This window comes from Seriola aureovittata, chromosome 13, assembly GCF_021018895.1.
Source record: "Seriola aureovittata isolate HTS-2021-v1 ecotype China chromosome 13, ASM2101889v1, whole genome shotgun sequence".
Taxonomy (NCBI): Eukaryota; Metazoa; Chordata; class Actinopteri; order Carangiformes; family Carangidae; genus Seriola; species Seriola aureovittata.
Window position 1 is genome coordinate 7,914,501 of NC_079376.1, and position 19,431 is coordinate 7,933,931.

Consider the following 19,431-nt stretch of genomic DNA (forward strand, 5'->3'; position numbering starts at 1 on the left):
AATTAGATATTCAAAATTATGTTTAATTATGACAATAGAGAGACATTAAATGAAATCTTCCCCATGTCAAGGATGACAGTAAAGTCCAAAGGCTTATTTCCATTTACATGGGTGTGATATGAAGCTTAACTAAAAACACTGCACGGCTTTTTCATAAAATTAAAACAGCAAGTGCACATAATGATAATCATCTCACCTCAATATATACTGTGGAATAACTCAAACTCTATTAGCTAGATTGTGCTAATAAACATTTTTAGTTTAACACTATGGGCGACAATAAATCACATTTAGGATAACACAATGAAGACCAAAGGCTTGTTTCGATTGTGGTCTTTGGTTAAGATGAGAAATGCACTTGTAGAGGAAGATAATGCTACTAGCATGGTGTCTTGTGAACTTTTCATCGTGTTAGCTTTCAAGCACTCTTTACATTCATTTTATTTTTCTCAAAGAAACAGTTTCATAATTGTAATCAACTGGCATTAGCTACGCAATGCAATATCCTACAAGAGTTCATTAAGTTAGTGTTATCGGCTGTGATAAAAAGGCAACTGTGGGTTAATTTCCCCAGGTATCTGGTGAGAGCAGTCACTACTGGAAATTACGGATTTTCTTCACTGTAATATCTTTATAATTTGCTTGCCAATGTTTCCCCCTTTCATCATAGAGCAAAATGCATCTGCAAGAAAATGAAAGAAATTATTAAACTCCTGTCAGGTCAAAGAGAACAAGTCATAGAGTCAAGAGGGATAAATGCCAGAACTGAAACTCACATACCTCCCATATGTTCAATGCCATTCACCACAGTTTCCAGCACCTGCAAAATGGAAGAAAAATTGCAACAAAATGATGCAATACGACGGACAGCGAAGAAGCGTGCATTTTGCAAACGAACAAAGACGCCCAAACAGTCAACCTCCTTACCTTGACTTGGCCTGATTTAACACACTGGCTGAGCTCACAGAGGGCAGCGTCTGCTTTGCTCATGTAGTTAAGCACCATAAATCGCTCTCGGGTGATGCTCTTTCTTTGCAGGGTTTCCTGAGTCTCTTCACTTAAAGGCGGAGGATATGGCACATCCTTGTTATACTGAGAGATCTGCCCACACAAAATCACATGGCCGCCTTTGTTCATCTGGAGGTAAAGAAAGAGAAAGAGGTCAATGAGTCAGATTGAGATTTCAAAACACAGAAAATTAGCACGAATCCACAGCCACCACTTTAATTTTGCAAAAGCTGCAAAGACAATTAGGGGAAGAAAAGCTGACTAACACCTCAGAATTCACATGCTTTCCAGCCAAAGAAAAAACAAATGCAAACAGATACAATCCAAGCAGTACCTGTGCTATAACAGTATCACTGGTGACACCTCCCACGTTGTCAAAGTAAACATCCACACCATCAGGGCAGCACTCCTTGAGCTTTGTCGGTACATCCTCTTGGCCATAGTTGATGGCAGCAGAGAAGTCCAGATCTTCCACTAAAGCTCTGCATTTCTCATCAGTTCCACAGATCCCAACAACCCTCACGCAACCATCCAGCCTGCCAATCTGGAAAAGAAAAGCAGGGTGCAATGATAAAATTGGGCTAAACTGAAACCATGTTTATGTTGCCAACTATAATTAGTGAGATTGAACCTGCTACCTTGAGTATGATTTTTGAACTACAGCAGCAACAGCTCCATCAACCATCTTGCCTTAATCTTTCTCATATTTACACCCATTGGGACAGAGATCATTTCATTTAATTTAACTCCTTCAAGTTATTTACTTTAATTTTTTAGGTCAATTAGAGGGTAATCAGTGCAGTTTTTGCATATTTTTTCAGCTTTCCAAATAGATACACCTGTATATTGTATTAGACAGTCAAGTGTTAATGGAGTTTCCTGTATTTACCTGTCCAGCTATGGAGCCACAGGCCCCAGCCGCGCCACTCACCACCATGGTCTGATTGGCCCCTTTGATCACATGACCCTTCTCCCTTACACCCAGCAGTGCAGTGAGACCTGTTATGCCAACTGCACCCAAAAAGTAGGACAAGTGCCCATCAACCAACTGTGGATCAACCTGCAATAGAAAGAAGGTACTATTCACAGCTGATGATACACAGCTTACCTGTCACATGCAGGGTGCTATCAGCCAGTGCATTACTTTTTTTTGCAGAGACAGAACATGTAGAAATCTAGCTTACATAACACATAGCAATTTTTTCACACAGATCACAAAGTCATTCTCCTCTCTGCAAGAGGAAGTTATGACCTAGTCTACCTGTCACAGCGGATAATATGCCACTGCTGAAACACAGTGATATGCCAGACCTTCTGTAAGCCACTTCCTTTCATAACAGCATGGGTCTGCCAAGGCCAGTTGAATGAAGTGACCACATCTCCCTCAGTGCAGGTGCTGCAGCGGCTGGACTCAACCAACCCAACACCTCCACCATCCACACACTCAGACAGCTGCCATGGAGTCAGGTAATCAGCACCGGTGTCTTCGTTCAATCTGCATCGCTTAAAGGCAAAGACAGAAAGATAAGAGTCATGGAGATGGGGAAGCTTTGTTTGTGGTTTTATGACTAGTTGACTGTATGATATAACTTTAGCTGTTTATTTGCAGTGATAAGAAGAAGAAGAAGTCACTGGACAAAAACTTAAAAAACATTTTGAACTTAAACCTTTCGTTTGGTAACATTTATTTATACTAGACAGTCTGGAGTCTAAATATAGATAATATGGCTCAAAAGGTCATCTATTTTGTCTATCTTGACTGTATCAATACCATGTAAGGGTCGACTGAAAGGTAAAGCGTCCGGACAAGGGCCTCCCCATCTTTCAGGTCAGGTGCTAAAGTCGTCTCCTCCAGACGGAAATTTTCAGGAACTGGCGCCCCGTTTTTACCTTGATGTAAATAAGTAGTTTTGAGTAGTAGACGTTAGCCACACGGTGCTGTACTGTTGCAACACATGAGATAAAACAATGGGTCATCTTCATTTATGCAAAAAAATAGTAATTTGTGAAGTTGCCAACCTGGTCGTGAGTTGAGAACGACTCTCTGCACATGCATTCTCCAAAAGTGCCCTTGAATTCAAAGAGGAGCCTGTTTTGATCGAATAGACCTAACATAAACACGTCAGACTTGTATACGAAAAGAGGTCACGAGTATAGCTAAGTGTTACTTCATGACTAGCAACACGCTAAACTAGCCAGTACTAACAAACCCTGCTCCAAATGCTGTGTTTACATTAGCGAAATGGTCTTCTTTGCCTGTAAGCTAGTGGAAATTGCATTGACTGAATGTATTATTTTGTACAAGGCAAGAGACTTTCCTGTTAGCAACTTCCGTCTTCGCTTAAATCCGTTAGTCAATTGGACCGATCTATTTTTAGCTGTGAATCAATTACCAGATCGTACTTGATTACGTATTTATTGTAAAATCATATTTAATAAAACACCGAGCTAGTGAGCGCCCCACTTGACGCCCACTGTCTCTAAATGTGAATGTGTAGTGGTTAAACGAAAGTGCGACATTATTTCTCCAAAGTTCCGGTGTAGCGGGTGTTTATATCTTGCCTTTCATGTAGTCTTTTCGCTAGGTGCAGTTGAGCCGTTAAGGCAGCTACAGTGAATCAGAAACGGTACGCGCCCTCAGCAACAGATTTTATTATTCCAGTTCATCACACTGGAGCGATTGAACATAGTCAGCAGTGAATGTAACTACATTTGCCATTACAGTCGACATTTTCAAAGCAATCGTCCGTTTCTCGTCAGAGATTATAAACGCGTGGTGCATTATCGATTGTTGCTAGCTTGAAAAGTGTTTCAAAGTGGAACTGGGAAGTTACGCCTTGTGGAGGAAACTGAAAGAAATAAAAAGTTTATAGGGTTTCATCAGTAAGTGCCGCCACACTAGCTTACTGTCAACTTTGGCTGCTGCAGGGCACCGGCAAAAACAGGGAAATGAAGGCTGTGTGCCATGGAGGGACAGAGTTTAATGTAAGTACTGCAAGGCTAATCGTTTGTGCATGCCGACTCATGCTAGGTGTTTTGTTAATGGGGGTATGTATGGTTTAGTGCACTGTAATTAGCCACAGTAATGTGTTGCAAGTAGCAGTGGTGAATGTAGCTAGCTTCACCTAACCTGACCCCACCCCCAACACGCACGAAATGTCAAAATCCCCGAAAGTCCCACAGGAGAAACACCCAGTATGCGATTCATAGTATGCCACCAGTGGTGGAAAGTTTCATGTACTCAAGTACTGCAGTTTAGTGCTTTAACTATGTTTCTGCTCCACTGCACTACAAAGGGAAATATTGTACTTCTTACTTCACTACATTCATCTGACAGCTGCAGTGGCTTTGCAGATGAGGATGTTAAAAATTTGTAATGAGCCTATTGTGCATTAAATTAAGCCACCCAGACAGAATATAAAGTGGGTGAAATTAGCTCTAAAATATTGAAATGCTGCTAGCATGGTAATGCATTAATGATAAGAAGAATCAAATAGTGTAACATATAAAAATGTAACACTGTCAGAACCCATAATCTGTACTTTTACTTTTATACCTTAAGTTCATTTTGATTTTGATAGTAACTCCACACTCCTACTTAAGTATGGTTTTGAATGAAGGATTAAAGAGTATTTTAAATTGTGCTATTACTTCTTTTACTTACATACGATCTGAGTTCCTCTGCCAGCACTGAATATCACCTGTAGCTAAAAGTTTATATTATGTAGTAAATTTCTAGATTGCAGATGTGAATAATTATATAAAAGATACAGCAAACTGCAAAGACCTGTAGGAAGATCCTGTAAAAATGCATTTCAGTATGAGTCGCGTGAATAGAGGATATTGGAGTCTAGGGCTGCAATTATCGATCAATTAATCTGCCACTGTAGTTCTCAATTAAGGGTTTAGATGATAAGGTGTCAGAAAATAGAGAAAATGCCTGTCACTACTTCTCAGTGCCCCAGGTGGTGCATTGAAATAATTTGTTTTATCTGACAACCAGTCCGAAATCCCCACAATATTCAATATTGAAAGATTTTAAACAGAGAAAAGCAGCAAATCCTCACATTTGGGAAGCTGACACCATAAAATGTTGGCATTTTTTGCTTGAAAAATTACATTAATGATTAATTAATTATCTAACTGGTTGCCTGTTAAGTATCTGTCAAGTGACAAAATTATAAATCGACTAATTGTCATAGCACCTCTGATGTCTTCTTCAAAAGCCCAACAAAACGGCTGTTATAAACTCTCACACCACAATTCCCAGTGCAGTGACAGTGTCATCAGAGGCAGCCATGTCAGTCTGACTCGACTTCTTGTCGACTGCATCTGTGAATGTTTTTAGGCTTTGCACGTTATTTTAAGGGCCAGAGAGAGGAGAGAAGGCCTGGGAGAGAGACTACAGCCCTGCACAGTCTGACTGCCTGCTTGGTCATGTCCAGTGACATGATAGTGTGTCATCATTTACCAATAGTAAAGCAGTTTGACTTCCTATTATAATAGGCCCTTTTCACAGCAGACATTTTGACTTGTCATTGTAGGAAAGGCACAGGTGTCACTAATAATACTGGGCCGGTTCCATTCAAGAGCCCCAGTAAGCCATAAAAGTGATAGTAAACCAACATGCACATTAGAAGGACCCTAAAAGTGAAGCAGCTAAATAGAATTCAGCCATCATTAATATTAATATAGTGATTTTCCTGCTGTCAGGTGTCCAAATGTATTCTGTGAAAAATGCCTATGCAATATAGCCATGAATTACTACATTTACATTAATTGCTGATTCATTTTGCACTGAAATTGACAAATCGTTTTAGCTCTAGAATAAATTATCAATATTGATTGATTTACAATTGGTTGACGAATTAACTAATCATATAATGGTGTCAGAACTGCTGCTTATACAGGTGGTTGGTTGCCTCATGATGACCAGGGTCACTTTTCTATCTTGGCTATTGCTTTATTTGTTTGATATTACATCATTGAGTAGGCCATAGATCACCTTGCAACATCTGGGCCTGGATAACAATATACTTTTTCTTTATAGTTACTTAAACCATTTTCTCAAGCAAACATGACAAATAGTCTATGCTTCAATATTAGGATTTGCTTCATTTTAATGTTTTCTGTCAATTTAAGTTGAGTATCTTTGAAATTCAAGAATATCATTTGAACAAATCAAGACATTTGGAGATGGCACTTTGCACTCTGGGAAATGATGACAGGCATTTTGCACTATTTTCTCAGATTTTCACAAATTCAGTGATCCATGGAGAAAATGATTAGCAGATTAATGAAAATAATTCTTTGTTGCAGCCCAAATTTATTCTATGTGTTTGTCATTTATTAAGTAAAAATACCAAATTGACTGCCTCCCCACAAAGGGTGAGGGTCTTCTCTGTCTCTGTTCTCTGTCTCAATATAAACTGAATACTTCGGTGCTGGTAACACCGAGAAAGTAAACACTATAAATCAAATCAGGATCTGTTGATGTGTAATGAATATGTTGTTTTATTTCACTGTTTTAGGCACTTATTTGTAAATGGTGAATTCATGCTAAAAATATCATCACCAGAAGCCCTAATATAAACAAAAATGTATTTTCACATTTTTCCTCCCACACCCTGAAGACCTTTTTCTGCAGCTTCCATGAATAACACCCTGTTTGATGTGTAATGTGCACACACCATACGTGCAATTCAAGACGAATTTCTAAAGTAACCAGACGAGGAAAAAAAGAAGTGGTGATTTTGAAAGGAAAGTGAATGTAAAACGGAGTGTGTGTGTAACCGGGTGCGCCCTTCCCCTCCAAGCCCCGCGGTCCTCCCATGTGTGTTGGAATTTCCCGCATGGACTGAGAGGGATCTTGCTCCGTAAATTACAGCGCCTTCCATGTCAGAGGAAGGCCTTTTATGGGCATGGAAGTAGGTGTGGCCAGCGAGCTTGTGGCGGTGGAGGGAGGGGGATCACAAGACAAGCAGAGACACGGAGAGAGTAGCTGTACAGCAAAAGGCCGCATTGCCAGTGTGAGTTTTTTTTTTGTGTGCAATCCTAGTGCAATAATGTGCAACAGACAGCGGCGGCATTGCGCCCGCGTTTGTGCAGATTAGCGCTCAGTTTCCAACCGGGGAGGAATCTGTTTACGCACCGACGTCGACCCCCTTTTCCTCTTGACTTTGTAGCGGGGAGGTGTGTTGGTGGTAGGGGGTGGGGTGGGGGGGTGAGGAAAGAAAAAAAGTACCAGTGAGTGAGGTCAGCAGCATAGCATGAGTCAACCTTGGGGATGTATGCAGTCACTATCGCAGGTCGGTATTGTGCGGGCCTGCTGCCGCTGCTGGCCGCACAGAGCTGCGAGTGTGCGATCCTGCGGACTGAGCTGCCGTTAGTAGCAGCTTTCATGACAAACACAGTAAGTATCGGGGCAGACAGGGCTGGAGCCGCCGTGTCGATGACTGTGTGGCGTTGTTGTTGTGGTCGACAGTGCATGTTATTGTGGCCACAGCTTACTGACAAAGTTTTGTTTACCTCGCCGAGACGGACTGGGCGCGCAGCGCTGTCGGATCAAACCTCCACACGGGGCTCGTCGCTCGTCTGTAGGATGTTTGTAATGTCACTGCACTGAGACTGCAACAAGAAGGATACATGTGACGTATTAACCTTGTTGACAACTTGTATCGATCAGCGGCATTTCTTTATTAGCCATGCCACAACACTTTTGTCATACAGTCCGCATTGTTGGCTCGGTTTGTTGCAATGGGACATGGCATTAGTGACTGGATAATCCGTTTTCTGCAACAAAGGCTTTCTCGTAAATAGCGCTGAGCTGGCTGGCCACAAAAAAAGTGATGTGGAGGGGAGGGAGAGGGAGAGGGGGGGTCCAGGAAGAGTCCTGTCGTGGAAGGACTCAGCATGTTTTTCTTCTATCTTCTTTAATTGTCGTCTCACACTGACACAGTGCAGGCCGCATATGTCGGCTGATGTGCGAGCCATGCCACACGGACTGATTTAAATTAGGAAACTGCGATGGATTAGGCCCGCTAATGATGCTTGACATTCATTTTAAGCCAATTTAACGTGTTAGTGTGTTTATTGGGCTAAACCCCGGGCTTGTGTAAGGTTGCACTTGTGATGCGTCACGATAATCCCTAACCTCAGATGGAGTGTGTGTCTGTTAGATGCACAGAGGCTGCTCACACAGCGTGGTCGCCCTGTGATCAGCACTTATGGGTCACTCTGCAAGAAAAGAATGTGGTTTGCTTATGTGCATCTTTTTCATAGGGGGTGTTACATATGATATGACAACAGGGCTATAGGCATGTGTAACATCGCATGGCATTGCTGATGCACACACACATACACACAGTTTGTTAGCAACATAGCATGACCATTCAGTTTCCCCAGTCAGCGGTGCCCCTGAGCCAGTGCAGGATCTGAACAGCTGCAGCTGTCTATTTTAAGGAGCTTGTGTTTTACTAGGCCACCAGAGTAAAGGGTGACAACTGTCAGTCACTAGGTTGTCAGAGATGGCCTCTGCCAAGCCCGTGTTGTAGAGAGTCTAGGATTCATTTATGTAATCATCTTGACAAATAGTTTTGTGTAACATGCGTCCTGCAGCAGGCCAGTGCATTGATTATTCGGATTCTCGCAGCAATAAAAAAAAAATTGTAATGGTTTTCTGTTTTAGGTTGTTGACTGCTGCACAAGAGAGGCAAGATTTTCATTTTATACAGATGGAGCAAGGATTGAAATTTTTAACAGAAACACTGGCGATCTGTGTGCAGCTTGAAAATTGGCAGGCTGCGCTGTTTCAAAATCTGCTCCAAAACCTGGACGTAAAATAATATTTTTGCTTATCATAACGGGTTACCATGGCAATTGTCAAGATCTCCCCACAAGATAGCAAAGCCTTCGAGGCCATTGTGACTTTTTCCCTTGCATAGATCTTTTCAACATGACTCATGCTTGCTCGCTTTCAGTTGCCCTTCTTTTTTGAGTCTGCAGCCATGGTTCAAAGGGCACGAGTTCCCTTTTTCGATGAGTCACATAGTTGTAAAAACAGTGCTTTCTATCATGTTCAACCTGCTGTCTGTTCGGGTTGTTTGGCGGGAAAGAGAGCTTCCTTTCTGTTGCAGGTCAGTTGAGCTGTGAGGGGTTTCGACAAAGGTGCTAAAGTTGCAAGTTAACCTCAATGATGAACATTTCTTCTGTGTTTGTGCATCTGTGCTGATGTCACAGCCCATCATTAAACCTGGTGCAGTAATATCCCGTAATGACATTTCCAGGAACTATTGATTTAGCTTTCTCTATTAACTATTTTCCTAAGGAATGCTATATGCAGATCCTTTAGTATACGTGTCCGGCTGCATGCAGGACCTTATCCCTATGTCATGTGAGCTTAGCGAATAATGACACAGTTTAAACCTACCCCTCCCCTCCTCTATTCTCACACCCGATACCTTTCAGTGGAGGTCTATTGTTGAAAAAGCAAACAACAGGTTTTTTACATGGCTGAGGCAGGGATGATAATGACAGCCCCCTGTGGGGACCCCTTTAGTCTGATGGCTCAATGCTTGACCTCTCTCTCATTTTCTCTATACAGGGTGTTGCCCATGAATGAGGAAAACACACAGACTTCTTCGGATCTATTCACCCCAAGGCCGGCAACCTCTGGATGGGTCACAAAGAACTTCAGAGGGGAAGAGAAGATTATCTTGGTTGACCTGACTCCTCCTTACACTGATGTCAATGTAGTTTTATAGCTTTATTTTACTGTGGATACCCTTTGATTTTTGGATTGATATATTCAAGTGACAACCGGTTGAGCATCAGTAGTTCGTTGGTTGAAAATATTCACCTGGCTCGGCTTATTCATGCCCGTCATGAGTGTGCCAGCCCAGCAGAAACCCAGCGCCAAAAGAACAGGCAAACGCATCACATTTTTCAACGATCAAAGCGTAGCAATGAAGGAGACTTCTCAGCACCCTGAAGGGTCTTATTATGTCCCAGGTGGCACTGCTTCAGATCCCGGACAGAGCGAGGCTGCAAGTACCGTGACCTCCAATCCAGAAGGCCCTCACATGTACCTCAATTCTGTTATCTTCAGCCCAGATAAGGGTGACCAGAGCAGGGGTCATTATCAGCAGACTGTTCCAATGAAGTGGGCCCACCAGGAGCCCAGTCAGCAGCAGCCATCACAGTCCCTGCAGCAGAGAGCTGCCTCTTGGACCACCATGAGTAACTGGGGACAAAACTTTACAAATTATATCGGAGGAGTTAACGTAACAGACTCAAGGACCCAGAATGCGTTTGTGAAGTCGATGCACGAGACTTCTGGCTTACAGCCACATCAACAGCCCCCAAACAGAGCTGCAGACAAGCAGCCTCTAGGGGCCAACCCTGCAGTGGAAGTCTACAGGGATGCGGTTAAGGCTCGGGGCATGGAGTGGGAGCAGCAGCAGCAGTCTCAGGCCTTTCAGGAAACCTTAAAACCTGGGGCACTGAACACTCAGCAGCACAGCACTTCCCACCCAGGAGGAAGCTCAGTTCTGCAGCCCTTCCAGTTGGCCTTTGGTCAGCCTAAGCAGCATCTGACAGCCTACTACCAGACCTTTCAAGGCAACAGGACAACCCTACCTAACCCACCAAACTACTCAACACAGGCAAAACCCCCACACCAGTTACAGCAGCTGCAGAAGCAAGAGCAAATACAACGCCAGCAACAACATCACATAATCCAGCAGCAAATTCAGCAGCAGCACCATCAACAAATGCAGCAACAACAAATCATTCAGCATCAACAGCACGTACAGCAACAGCTACAGCAGCAGCAGCAACAAATACAGCACGAGCAGCAGCAACAAAAGATACAGCAACAGCAACAACAGCAGCAGCAAATACAACAACAGCAACAGCAGCAGCAACAGCTCCATATTCAGCAGCAAATGCAACATCAGCAGTTGCAACAACAAAACGCTCATGTGCTTGACTATTACCCTGGTCCACAAAATGCACACCCTCACCCACATCCACAGCCTGTGGTGGTACACTCCCAGGAGTCCTCTGCTCCAGCTCCCCCAAAGATCCAGGAACCAGTCATCCAGGACATCACCCCAGAACCCCAGCAGTCGTCAGATCCCCTGCAGCCCCCTCTCCAGTCTGAGCCCCTGTCCCAGTCGCAGCCCCAGACGCAGCTCCAATCGCAAACGCAGCTTCGCAGATCACGACGGCTCTCCAAGGAAGGAGGGGCGCCATCCGACAACCCTTTTCTCTCCGTCTCCTCGGATCAGGCAGCCCCGGGGCTGCAGGGCTCCCAGAACGGGGCCCGTGACATTCAGGCAGCCCCAACGGGCGTCATCCAGAGCACGCGCAGGAAACGCAGGGTGTCCCAGGAGGTCAACCTGGAGACCCTTGCTCAAAAGGCCTCGGAAATGGAGTCTCTGCCGTCACATGTTGTCAAGGTAAATGCTCATTTTCAATTTGTAAACTATCAAAATGCTCAGCCATTCTTCTTTCCTTGTGTTGCTTTCGTTTTACTTCTGTCTTTCCCTTGTCTTTTCCTTTTTTGTGTCTTTCTGTTTCCCTCGCTCTTTTGCTCACTCATCTGTTTCTCAGCTGTTTCCTCTCAAGGAAAAGAACCACAGAAATAACCTTAAATAGAAAAGGACAGAATGTTCTCAGTCCCGATCATTACATAGCAATTTATATCTAAACTCATCGCCATGAGCTGGAAGCCTTAATTGTGAATATCTCGGTGAGAACTAGAAATCTATTTTTCTAGTGTTATCCTAGGTTATAATTGTAGTGGGACTACAGCTCCCCGAACAAGAGCGGGAACTGGAACAAACAGCCTACTGCCAAGAAAACTCTGCCAAAACTTGTGTTGTTTGTGAATAACGTGTTGCTGGAAGAGATGCTGGGTGTAATCAACGCCCAATGAAGTGTACACAACAGGACTGAGCTGCTCAACTCTGCCTTGGGGGGAAAATCAGTGGCTAAATCTTTACATTGTGAATATTGTCACATATACTTTATAAACAGCTTCTTATGTAACTTTTCAGCTCTCACAGCATGTTTTTAAAGGAGCCACTTACCCTAGCTGTGCCATGTGAAGGCATAAACTTATCTGTGTTTATCTGCTGAATGTCTTGATTGTGCAACAAGTCCTGTTTCCAAACAGCACAGAGTCAGTATGTCTGTAGTTCAGCACGGCTGTGCCCTGGATTTGCCTCATGGGTAGCTGATCATACAGACAGTGTGTTTGGTTACATGCCTGCACACACCTCCCCCCATCCCATCAAAGGAGAGAAACTCCAGCCTGGCCTTGTCTGCCCTCCCCCCGTCTCTGTACAGGGAGGGGTGCAGGGTTGCCCTGCATGCAGCGCTCAGCAGAATATCTCTCCACCACTCCGGTGTAGGGACTGGAGTTTTCCACCAGCAATAATGAGCAGAGATTCAGCATAGCCCACACTGCTGCATGCCTCTCTGCCCATGACGATGCAGCGTGCAGCGGCAGAATGCATCCGTCTTCAACTGGCCTCTGATGTGGTGGTTTAGATGGCTTTGAAGCTGCTCTAGAGTTGATGGTTGCTCTAAAGCACCCAGGCTGCTTGTGCCCACTCATTACAGTTTTTCAAAGAAAAAAATGTGAAGAATGCTTTTGGGGATGGTTTCTTTGACATGCGTGTAAGGTCTGTCACTTAAGTGCTGCACCTAGCAGCGCAATATCAAGCCGAGACATGGGAACATTTCAAGTTCTGTCTTCGTCCTGTTTTATTTTGAAATGCTTTTTACAGCGGTTCATTTTCAGTGTTTGTGGGAATACATCACAGGCTTGTTGAGTATTGTATCGACCTATTTGTTAACACTCCATTTTGAGTATTGACTGAGTTTTTGTTACGTGTTGTGTTTTTGTGTGAGGTGAGCAACAAGGTTGTAGGGTTTCCAATTTATTGAATTGATTTGAATTGGGCAGCCAACCAAGTAAATGTTATTGTACTGCTGTGTGCTAAGCTGCAGGTACTTGGAGGTGCTCCGTATCAGCTGCAGCAGTTAACAGGTTGTAACAGGATGAAACTGCTGTCTTTAACTATTACAGTAACCTAGTTTGAGGAGTCACCCCCTTCAGGAGTGTTTTTAAATCCACGAGGATGTATGTTTTAGTATAGGGATACAAATAACCTTTATTTTATTATTGATATAATCCGGATAATTGATTTTGTCTATTAAACACCAGAAAGTAATACAGTGATGAATACCCATTATGATTTCCTTAGTTAACAGTTATGAAAGCTGAAAAGATTTTGTGTGGATTGATAAATACACTTAAGGTTTCAGCTGTTTAGTGTCAACCAGTTCATTTGCAGTGTGCTGGCAATGCATTTGCATATGCTCTCGGATGTTTTATTTGAATCCACAATCTTTCTTAGGAGCCACACAGACCATGGAGTCCCAGTGAATCAGAGGCCAAGCGCCCTCGAGACGACAACCTTCTGCCGCTCGTCATCCCCGTGTCTGTGCCGGTCCGGAGGCAGGATCCCTCCTCCCCTGACAGAGATGAAGCAACCCTGGCCTCCAACTGGCCCCCCAGGCCTTCAAACCCCCAGGACCTCGGCCGTGCAGACCACACACCCTCGGTCATTGTCACCCGGAGACGCTCACTCAGGAACTCCTTGTCAGAGAGCTCAGAGCAAGTCAGTATAATTTTGTTCTTGATGGCTTTCTGTTGTTTGTTTGTTTGTTTGTTTTTGCAGTGCCAGCAGAGTTTGCTAAACCTTTTTTAGTTGGTGCATATTCATATATTTATTTACCAAGCTATCAGAGTCAAGTAATAATCTGGTATCCATCTGTCTTATTCAGTCTTATTTCTGCCTGTCTAAACTCCAGTTATTAAATCCTTGCATTTATGCCACATCGCCCCACCAACATACTCTCCCTTCCCCCCACCATGCTCGGTGTCTCCCCCGCCCCCACTTTAGTTGTCCACACTTTTCCCCCTTTCGCTCTTTCATTTGGGCAGTGAGGGGGGGATTTTGTGAACTGGTTGCCCTGTCCCAGATCAGGCAGATTATCAGGGTTTAGCACTGCCATACTGTACATTATGTACCATACAGTTGAGGGTTGGGGTGGCTTGTTCTCTAGGATTTCTCTGGATAAACACATAGAAAGGCAACTGTGTTAGCGGCCAAATTGTTGTGAGTTTTTTTTGTGCGTGTGTTTTTACATAAAATTAAAAACAGAGTCAAATATTCACCTCTTAAAACGATTTTCCCTCACCAGAATGGCGGCACAGAGGGGGAGAAAGACGAAGATGGCAAAAAGTCCAAACGGCGTCCCCGGCCTGAGCCCCTCTTCATCCCACCACCTAAACCCGGTTTATTCATCGCTCCGCCAGTGTACTCCACCATCACACCTTACCAGAGCCACCTACGCTCCCCTGTACGCCTGGCTGACAACCCCCTCACCATGCCCCCCTACACGCCTCCACCTATCCTCAGCCCTGTTCGTGAGGGCTCAGGCCTCTACTTCTCCACCTTCCTGTCTTCTGCAGCAGCCGCTGCCGCCAGCGGCCAGGGCCTGCCACCTCCCGCAACGCCCAAGTCGGCCACACGCAGCCTGTTGCGTTCCAGTAAGTAAAAAACATAAAGATAAGTTCATGAGACCTCACTGAATTATCCACAGGACATCTAAACTCTGTAGATTCAGACATAAAGTAATAAACATCTGTCAGTGATGTATGATTCGTATGATTCCGCATTTGATATTCTTGTTTTAACCTCCAAGATAGAATATATACAACATATACAAAATATAACTCCTGCGATTTATGACAAAAACCTTTTTGATAATGTCACTGAGTGGATTCTGTGTTGCTGCCCCTTTAGACAGCTGCGATATCACACCCCCAGTTCTGTCGGCTATGAGCGAGGCCACTCCAGTCAGCATCGAGCCGTGAGTATTTTCCCTCTCCACATCCCAAAATCATCATCTTCCATTATGGAAAGGGTGGGTTTGGGGGGAGGGAGATGAGCTGTGTGTGTGTCATTTTCAGATAAATTATATGGTTACTCAAGAGCATGCTTGAGTAGTAGTTCTGCAATCAATTATTCAAACCATAACACTGGGCTGAATCATGATTTGTCTTGAAGGAGAGCACAGACTTGAAATTCTAAACCCATCCTTTAAAGCGGCCCTCCCCTTCACCACTGTTACCACTGGAATCTTTTGCCCTGTCATCCACAGCTTGCATTAGTGGCAGCATTCACCTTCTGATCTAACTATTCAGCCTAATGTCTCCCTCAGTGAAATGCATCCTGTCATAACAAGTCCGTGTTATCTGTCAAATGAAAGCCTTGAAGCTGTTTGAAAACTAATGGCGTTAAATACACCAGAGGCCTGAGCCTGTGCTCTTCAGTGTGTGTTATAACGTGGCTGGAAACTGATCAGAATCTGGAGTTTAACAGAATACCATATGAGGCTTTTGTTGATATGAAAGTTTAAATCCTTAAGATTTTTTCAACCAGGACGGTTGATTTAGATTTACACCCATGGTTTAATACTCCAGCAGACACTAGTTGAGCAGCTGTGGAATTGCACAAACAGAGGAACTGGTTTAACTGTTAACAGTGCAGCCAAAGAGACTTGCATTGTTTTAACCCTCTGCAGTCCAGGTTGATTTTGGTTCATTGTTGCCGACTTCCCTGCAAACTAACGTGCCACTAACATGCAACATACAACCCACATGCATATCCCCCTTCTTTTTTTTTTCCAACACAAAATTTATGAAAAAATGACTCTAAATAAAGTTTAGTCTTAATCTTGTTATGTTAAAAATGTTGTTTCAATATATAAACAGAAAAATGTCTTTCATTACTGATACAAGCAGAACTAACCTATAAAATATGCTGTTTCCTGTGGCAGCTTCACAATAAAAGCCTTCCTTGTGTTTCACAAGTTAGGGAACTTTTAATGTGAAGCAGATGCAGTAGGAAGAGTTTCATTTAAATTAGCATTAATTTAAAACAACCTTGATATCGTATAAAGGAAGTAAACAGCGAGACTGAATTCAGTAAGATAAAATTACTCTGGATTACATGTCTGCATTGTTCCTCATCGAATCCAGTGCTGGAGTGGCACTAACAGTAAAAGCTACTATGTAGAGATGTAAATACATTGAATGGCCATTGCAGAAAAAAAATACCATCCAAAAATAAATAAATTTATTCTCAGAGATAATGCAGGGAAAAACTTAAACCAAATAAGACCAATAAGAAATCAGCAACAACCAAGGTACTCCTTTAATGTAAACACAGCCAACGGTAGCTTGGGCGTTTATGAAAATTAGAGCAGCAGAGAGGAGGAGCTTAAAGAAAACTGAGACTTGGGTGTTTAACCCTTAAATCATCGGACAACAATTCTTTTTGTAGTTGCTTGCTGTTGCATTGACAGTGAGGTGCAGTTTATGGGGCGCATTGTGCAAGCTGTTGCCTGACTAGTGCCAGCTGCTCAGCAGTTAGTTAGTTAGTGGACGAGCCAGCGAGGCTTCTCATAAATCATGGCTTCAGCTGGGTCTGGTGTGCTCCCAAGCACACAAGAGGCATCACAGTTCAACTTTTAGCAGCCCACCTTCCCTGGGGGAGGCAGCCAGAATACACACACTCACTCAGCTGGAAATACTGCAGGCCCACTGGAAATGCAGAGGAGGGAGGAGACATGCTTGAACGGGATTGTCTGTGTGAACAAAACTGCATCCCTGTGATATCGGGTTTCAGCCCCTTGAGAAATATTATCTTTGACTTTCCGCACTGGTAGGATTATGAGTCTTTCTTCTGCTTTGGCCACAACTTTTGTCCCTCAGCAGAAAGAGGATCCATTTACTTTCAATTCAGTCAATTCAAGAAATGCATTCTTTTTTAAAATACACATTTTGAAAGTCATTTGCATTTTACTCATTATGCTGAGAGCACCAGAGAGCTGTGTAACAAGCTTGAATTCGAAACAGTGCAAGAATTACAGCACTCAGAGCCTGAGTGCCTCAGCAATCTCCCTGCGGCTATTTAAAGATCATGGCAGGAAGAAAAGCGAGGAAACCAATATATGATCTGAGAAATAAAACAACAGCTTTTCTCTCAAAAGAAATTTGATATTGATATGTGATGTCTTGACTGAAATATTGAATGATTGATTGAGTGAATAAATGCCTCATAACTGCAGAGGCGCTTGATGAATTTTGATCAAATTCAAATTGAGTGATCCTCTATCCTTGTCGCTCACACTGATGTCCTGTTCCCAGGCGGATAAATATTGGGTCGCGGTACCAGGCGGAGGTGCCAGAGTTGAGGCAGCGGTCAGCTGTCGAGCTGGATCACCATTGCGCGGATCTGGTCTGGGCGCCACTGAATGAGTTGGAGGAAAAACCTGACTTCCACGAGAAAGGTAAGTAAAAATACCTGACACATTATTTCACTATTGTTACATCACCTGAAACCAACAGCAGAAGACGGAAGAGGATGTTTTGTGCAGGATTTGTAAGCTGAAAGCAGCCAACTATTATTTCCTGTGAAGCTGACTTTCTGCTCTTCAGAGTCCTGATTTACGTTTTATGATAAGAAGTAATTAGTTTGAATATAAATTACCAATTTCTTTTATCTTAAACCCTTTGTTTTTATTCATCAAAGTATGTCATTTCCCTTTTGCAAACTACAGAAGTAACTGTCTGTTGTTATCACTTGAGAGATAACGTTTTCAACAATTCATGATCAAGATGTTGCAATGTGGGTGACTTCTGTGCAAGCAGTTTTAACTCTGCAGATCCCACTGCATATGAGAAAATGTAATTGTAAATGTAAATGTAATGGTATTACCATGTTACATTTTCTCATATGCAGTGGGATCTTATTGTAATACCATATAGAGTATTTGTCACTGTGGGGAAGTTTGTTTTAGACTCAGACTAATGTTGATCATCCATAATAGAAAAAATCACAGTAAACTGTTTATACAGTTTAATATCATTTTATTAGATTATGATTGTATTACATGCCTCTCTTGTTCATTTTTTCCTTTCCAAATTTACAAAATCTTGTCACCACTGTTGTAAAATAATAACAAAGTGTGTGTGTTTTTTTTCCCTGTCATGAACAATCTTTGTCTCTTTCAGTGGAAGACCTCATGCACATGGCCTGCTCCAGTGTTTTGTGTGGAGGAGGCACCAACCAGGAGTTAGCCCACCATTGTCTGTACGAATGCAAAGGGGACATAATGGTGAGTGTGACAGAACAATCCGTATTGATCGGCCGGGCAGGGATTTACACTATTAAAAAGAAAAATGAGCAAGAGCTGTGCTCTGCACTAAACAGATTTATTCGTGTTTCCTTCTGATCCACACAGGAACAGCGACATGTTTTCCTCTTAAAGATTGATTTGACTCATAAAAACAGCAATATCTGCATTCCTGTTAAAATATCTATTGTCACAGAAAAACTTAAAAGATTTCAAGAAAAAAGGACTCCAGCTTTTATAGAATGATTAATAGAACAAACTGTTCGTTTTTAGACTTTGTTAGGTTTGTTTTTCTCATTTTGAAGTGGTAAATCATTTTGAAATGGGGTATTTAATCATTATTTCAGAAGTAATAGCATTGAATGAGAGAAAATGCGAGGCCTAATGCACACTCCACACATGATTACATTTGCCATTTACCTCAAAGCCTTGAAAGAATATATTACTATGCTTTGTAACTGGACAGAAGCCCATTACTGCAATGCAATCATGTTATTGTTGGCTTTCTGCACAAACCTTAAGCATCATGTACACGAGGAAACTGGATTTCTGTCTGATTTCTGGTCTTGTGAACCTTTAACCTTCTTCTAACAGGGTTAGAGTTGGGGTTTCATATGAGCAAGAGCAAGGCCTTCCATTCAAAAGAATTCAATATAAAGTCCGACCAGGACAAAAACATGTCAAGGTGTTGCTTCATATCTCACTAATACACTGAAAATATGAAAGTCGCAATTCAAAAATAGGAAATGTGGGAGAAGATGAATCTGATTATTGACCAGCTGCATCTAAATGCAAAGTTTAAAGTAATCAGACTGATGCAGTGCACACGCACGTGTCCTCCGACTTCCTGCCTTAACCGGCTCCCTCCCGATAATCTGCTTTCTTGTCCGCACTTAGATGTAGTGAATGTATTGTAATGCATTCATCTGAGCTCTCTTTGATTACTGAACGGAAGTGACTGATCTGTAGAATTTCACTTTTGCTCTGTACTGAAACTCTGTGGTGTCCTGAGATGACTGACAACAGTGTGGTTTTTTAGCCAGAGGCAGAGTGATGCTGCTGTGTGTAGAGCAGAAGAGCTGCACATGCTGTCACAGAGGTGTGAAGCACAACAGTCGATTGACAGAAAAATCTACAATTGAC

At 42.9% G+C, this 19,431-nt stretch overlaps 2 protein-coding genes across 6 annotated transcripts in view; one reads left to right on the forward strand and one right to left on the reverse strand.

The window, feature by feature from the left end:
• Window positions 1–2: 2 nt before the first annotated feature.
• Window positions 3–3,304, reverse strand: ptgr2 (prostaglandin reductase 2). Its single transcript, XM_056394263.1, has 8 exons — window positions 3,028–3,304; window positions 2,780–2,898; window positions 2,320–2,511; window positions 1,898–2,068; window positions 1,343–1,552; window positions 928–1,137; window positions 781–820; window positions 3–682 (listed from the first exon to the last, which is right to left on the reverse strand). Exons 1-8 carry the CDS (start codon window positions 3,062–3,064, stop codon window positions 618–620), a joined length of 1,044 nt encoding a protein of 347 aa, XP_056250238.1. The 5' UTR covers window positions 3,065–3,304; the 3' UTR covers window positions 3–617.
• Window positions 3,305–3,580: 276 nt separating this feature from the next.
• mideasb (mitotic deacetylase associated SANT domain protein b) overlaps window positions 3,581–19,431 on the forward strand; it is a 28,463-nt gene continuing 12,612 nt past the window's right edge. For 2 of the 5 annotated variants that reach the window (XM_056394256.1, XM_056394260.1), the window contains exons 1-7: window positions 7,226–7,420; window positions 9,611–11,468; window positions 13,437–13,700; window positions 14,287–14,635; window positions 14,892–14,958; window positions 17,300–17,442; window positions 18,167–18,270. In XM_056394256.1, coding sequence (XP_056250231.1) covers window positions 9,882–11,468; window positions 13,437–13,700; window positions 14,287–14,635; window positions 14,892–14,958; window positions 17,300–17,442; window positions 18,167–18,270 — 2,514 coding nt within the window. In that variant the 5' untranslated portion in view covers window positions 7,226–7,420; window positions 9,611–9,881. Of the gene's footprint in view, window positions 3,994–6,974; window positions 7,038–7,225; window positions 7,421–8,230; window positions 9,144–9,610; window positions 11,469–13,436; window positions 13,701–14,286; window positions 14,636–14,891; window positions 14,959–17,299; window positions 17,443–18,166; window positions 18,271–19,431 lie in introns of those variants that run through there. The other 3 variants (XM_056394257.1, XM_056394258.1, XM_056394259.1) reach the window with 3 other exon arrangements.

Excerpts from the sequence above, each read along its gene's own strand:
- ptgr2 (XM_056394263.1), bottom strand. The coding sequence starts at position 3,064 with ATGCATGTGCAGAGAGTCGTTCTCAACTCACGACCAG. Across the intron at positions 2,069-2,319 it reads AAGGAAGTGGCTTACAGAAG|GTTGATCCACAGTTGGTTGA; the intron begins GTCTGGCATATC and ends TTTCTATTGCAG. Across the intron at positions 1,553-1,897 it reads GTGGCTCCATAGCTGGACAG|ATTGGCAGGCTGGATGGTTG; the intron begins GTAAATACAGGA and ends TTTCTTTTCCAG.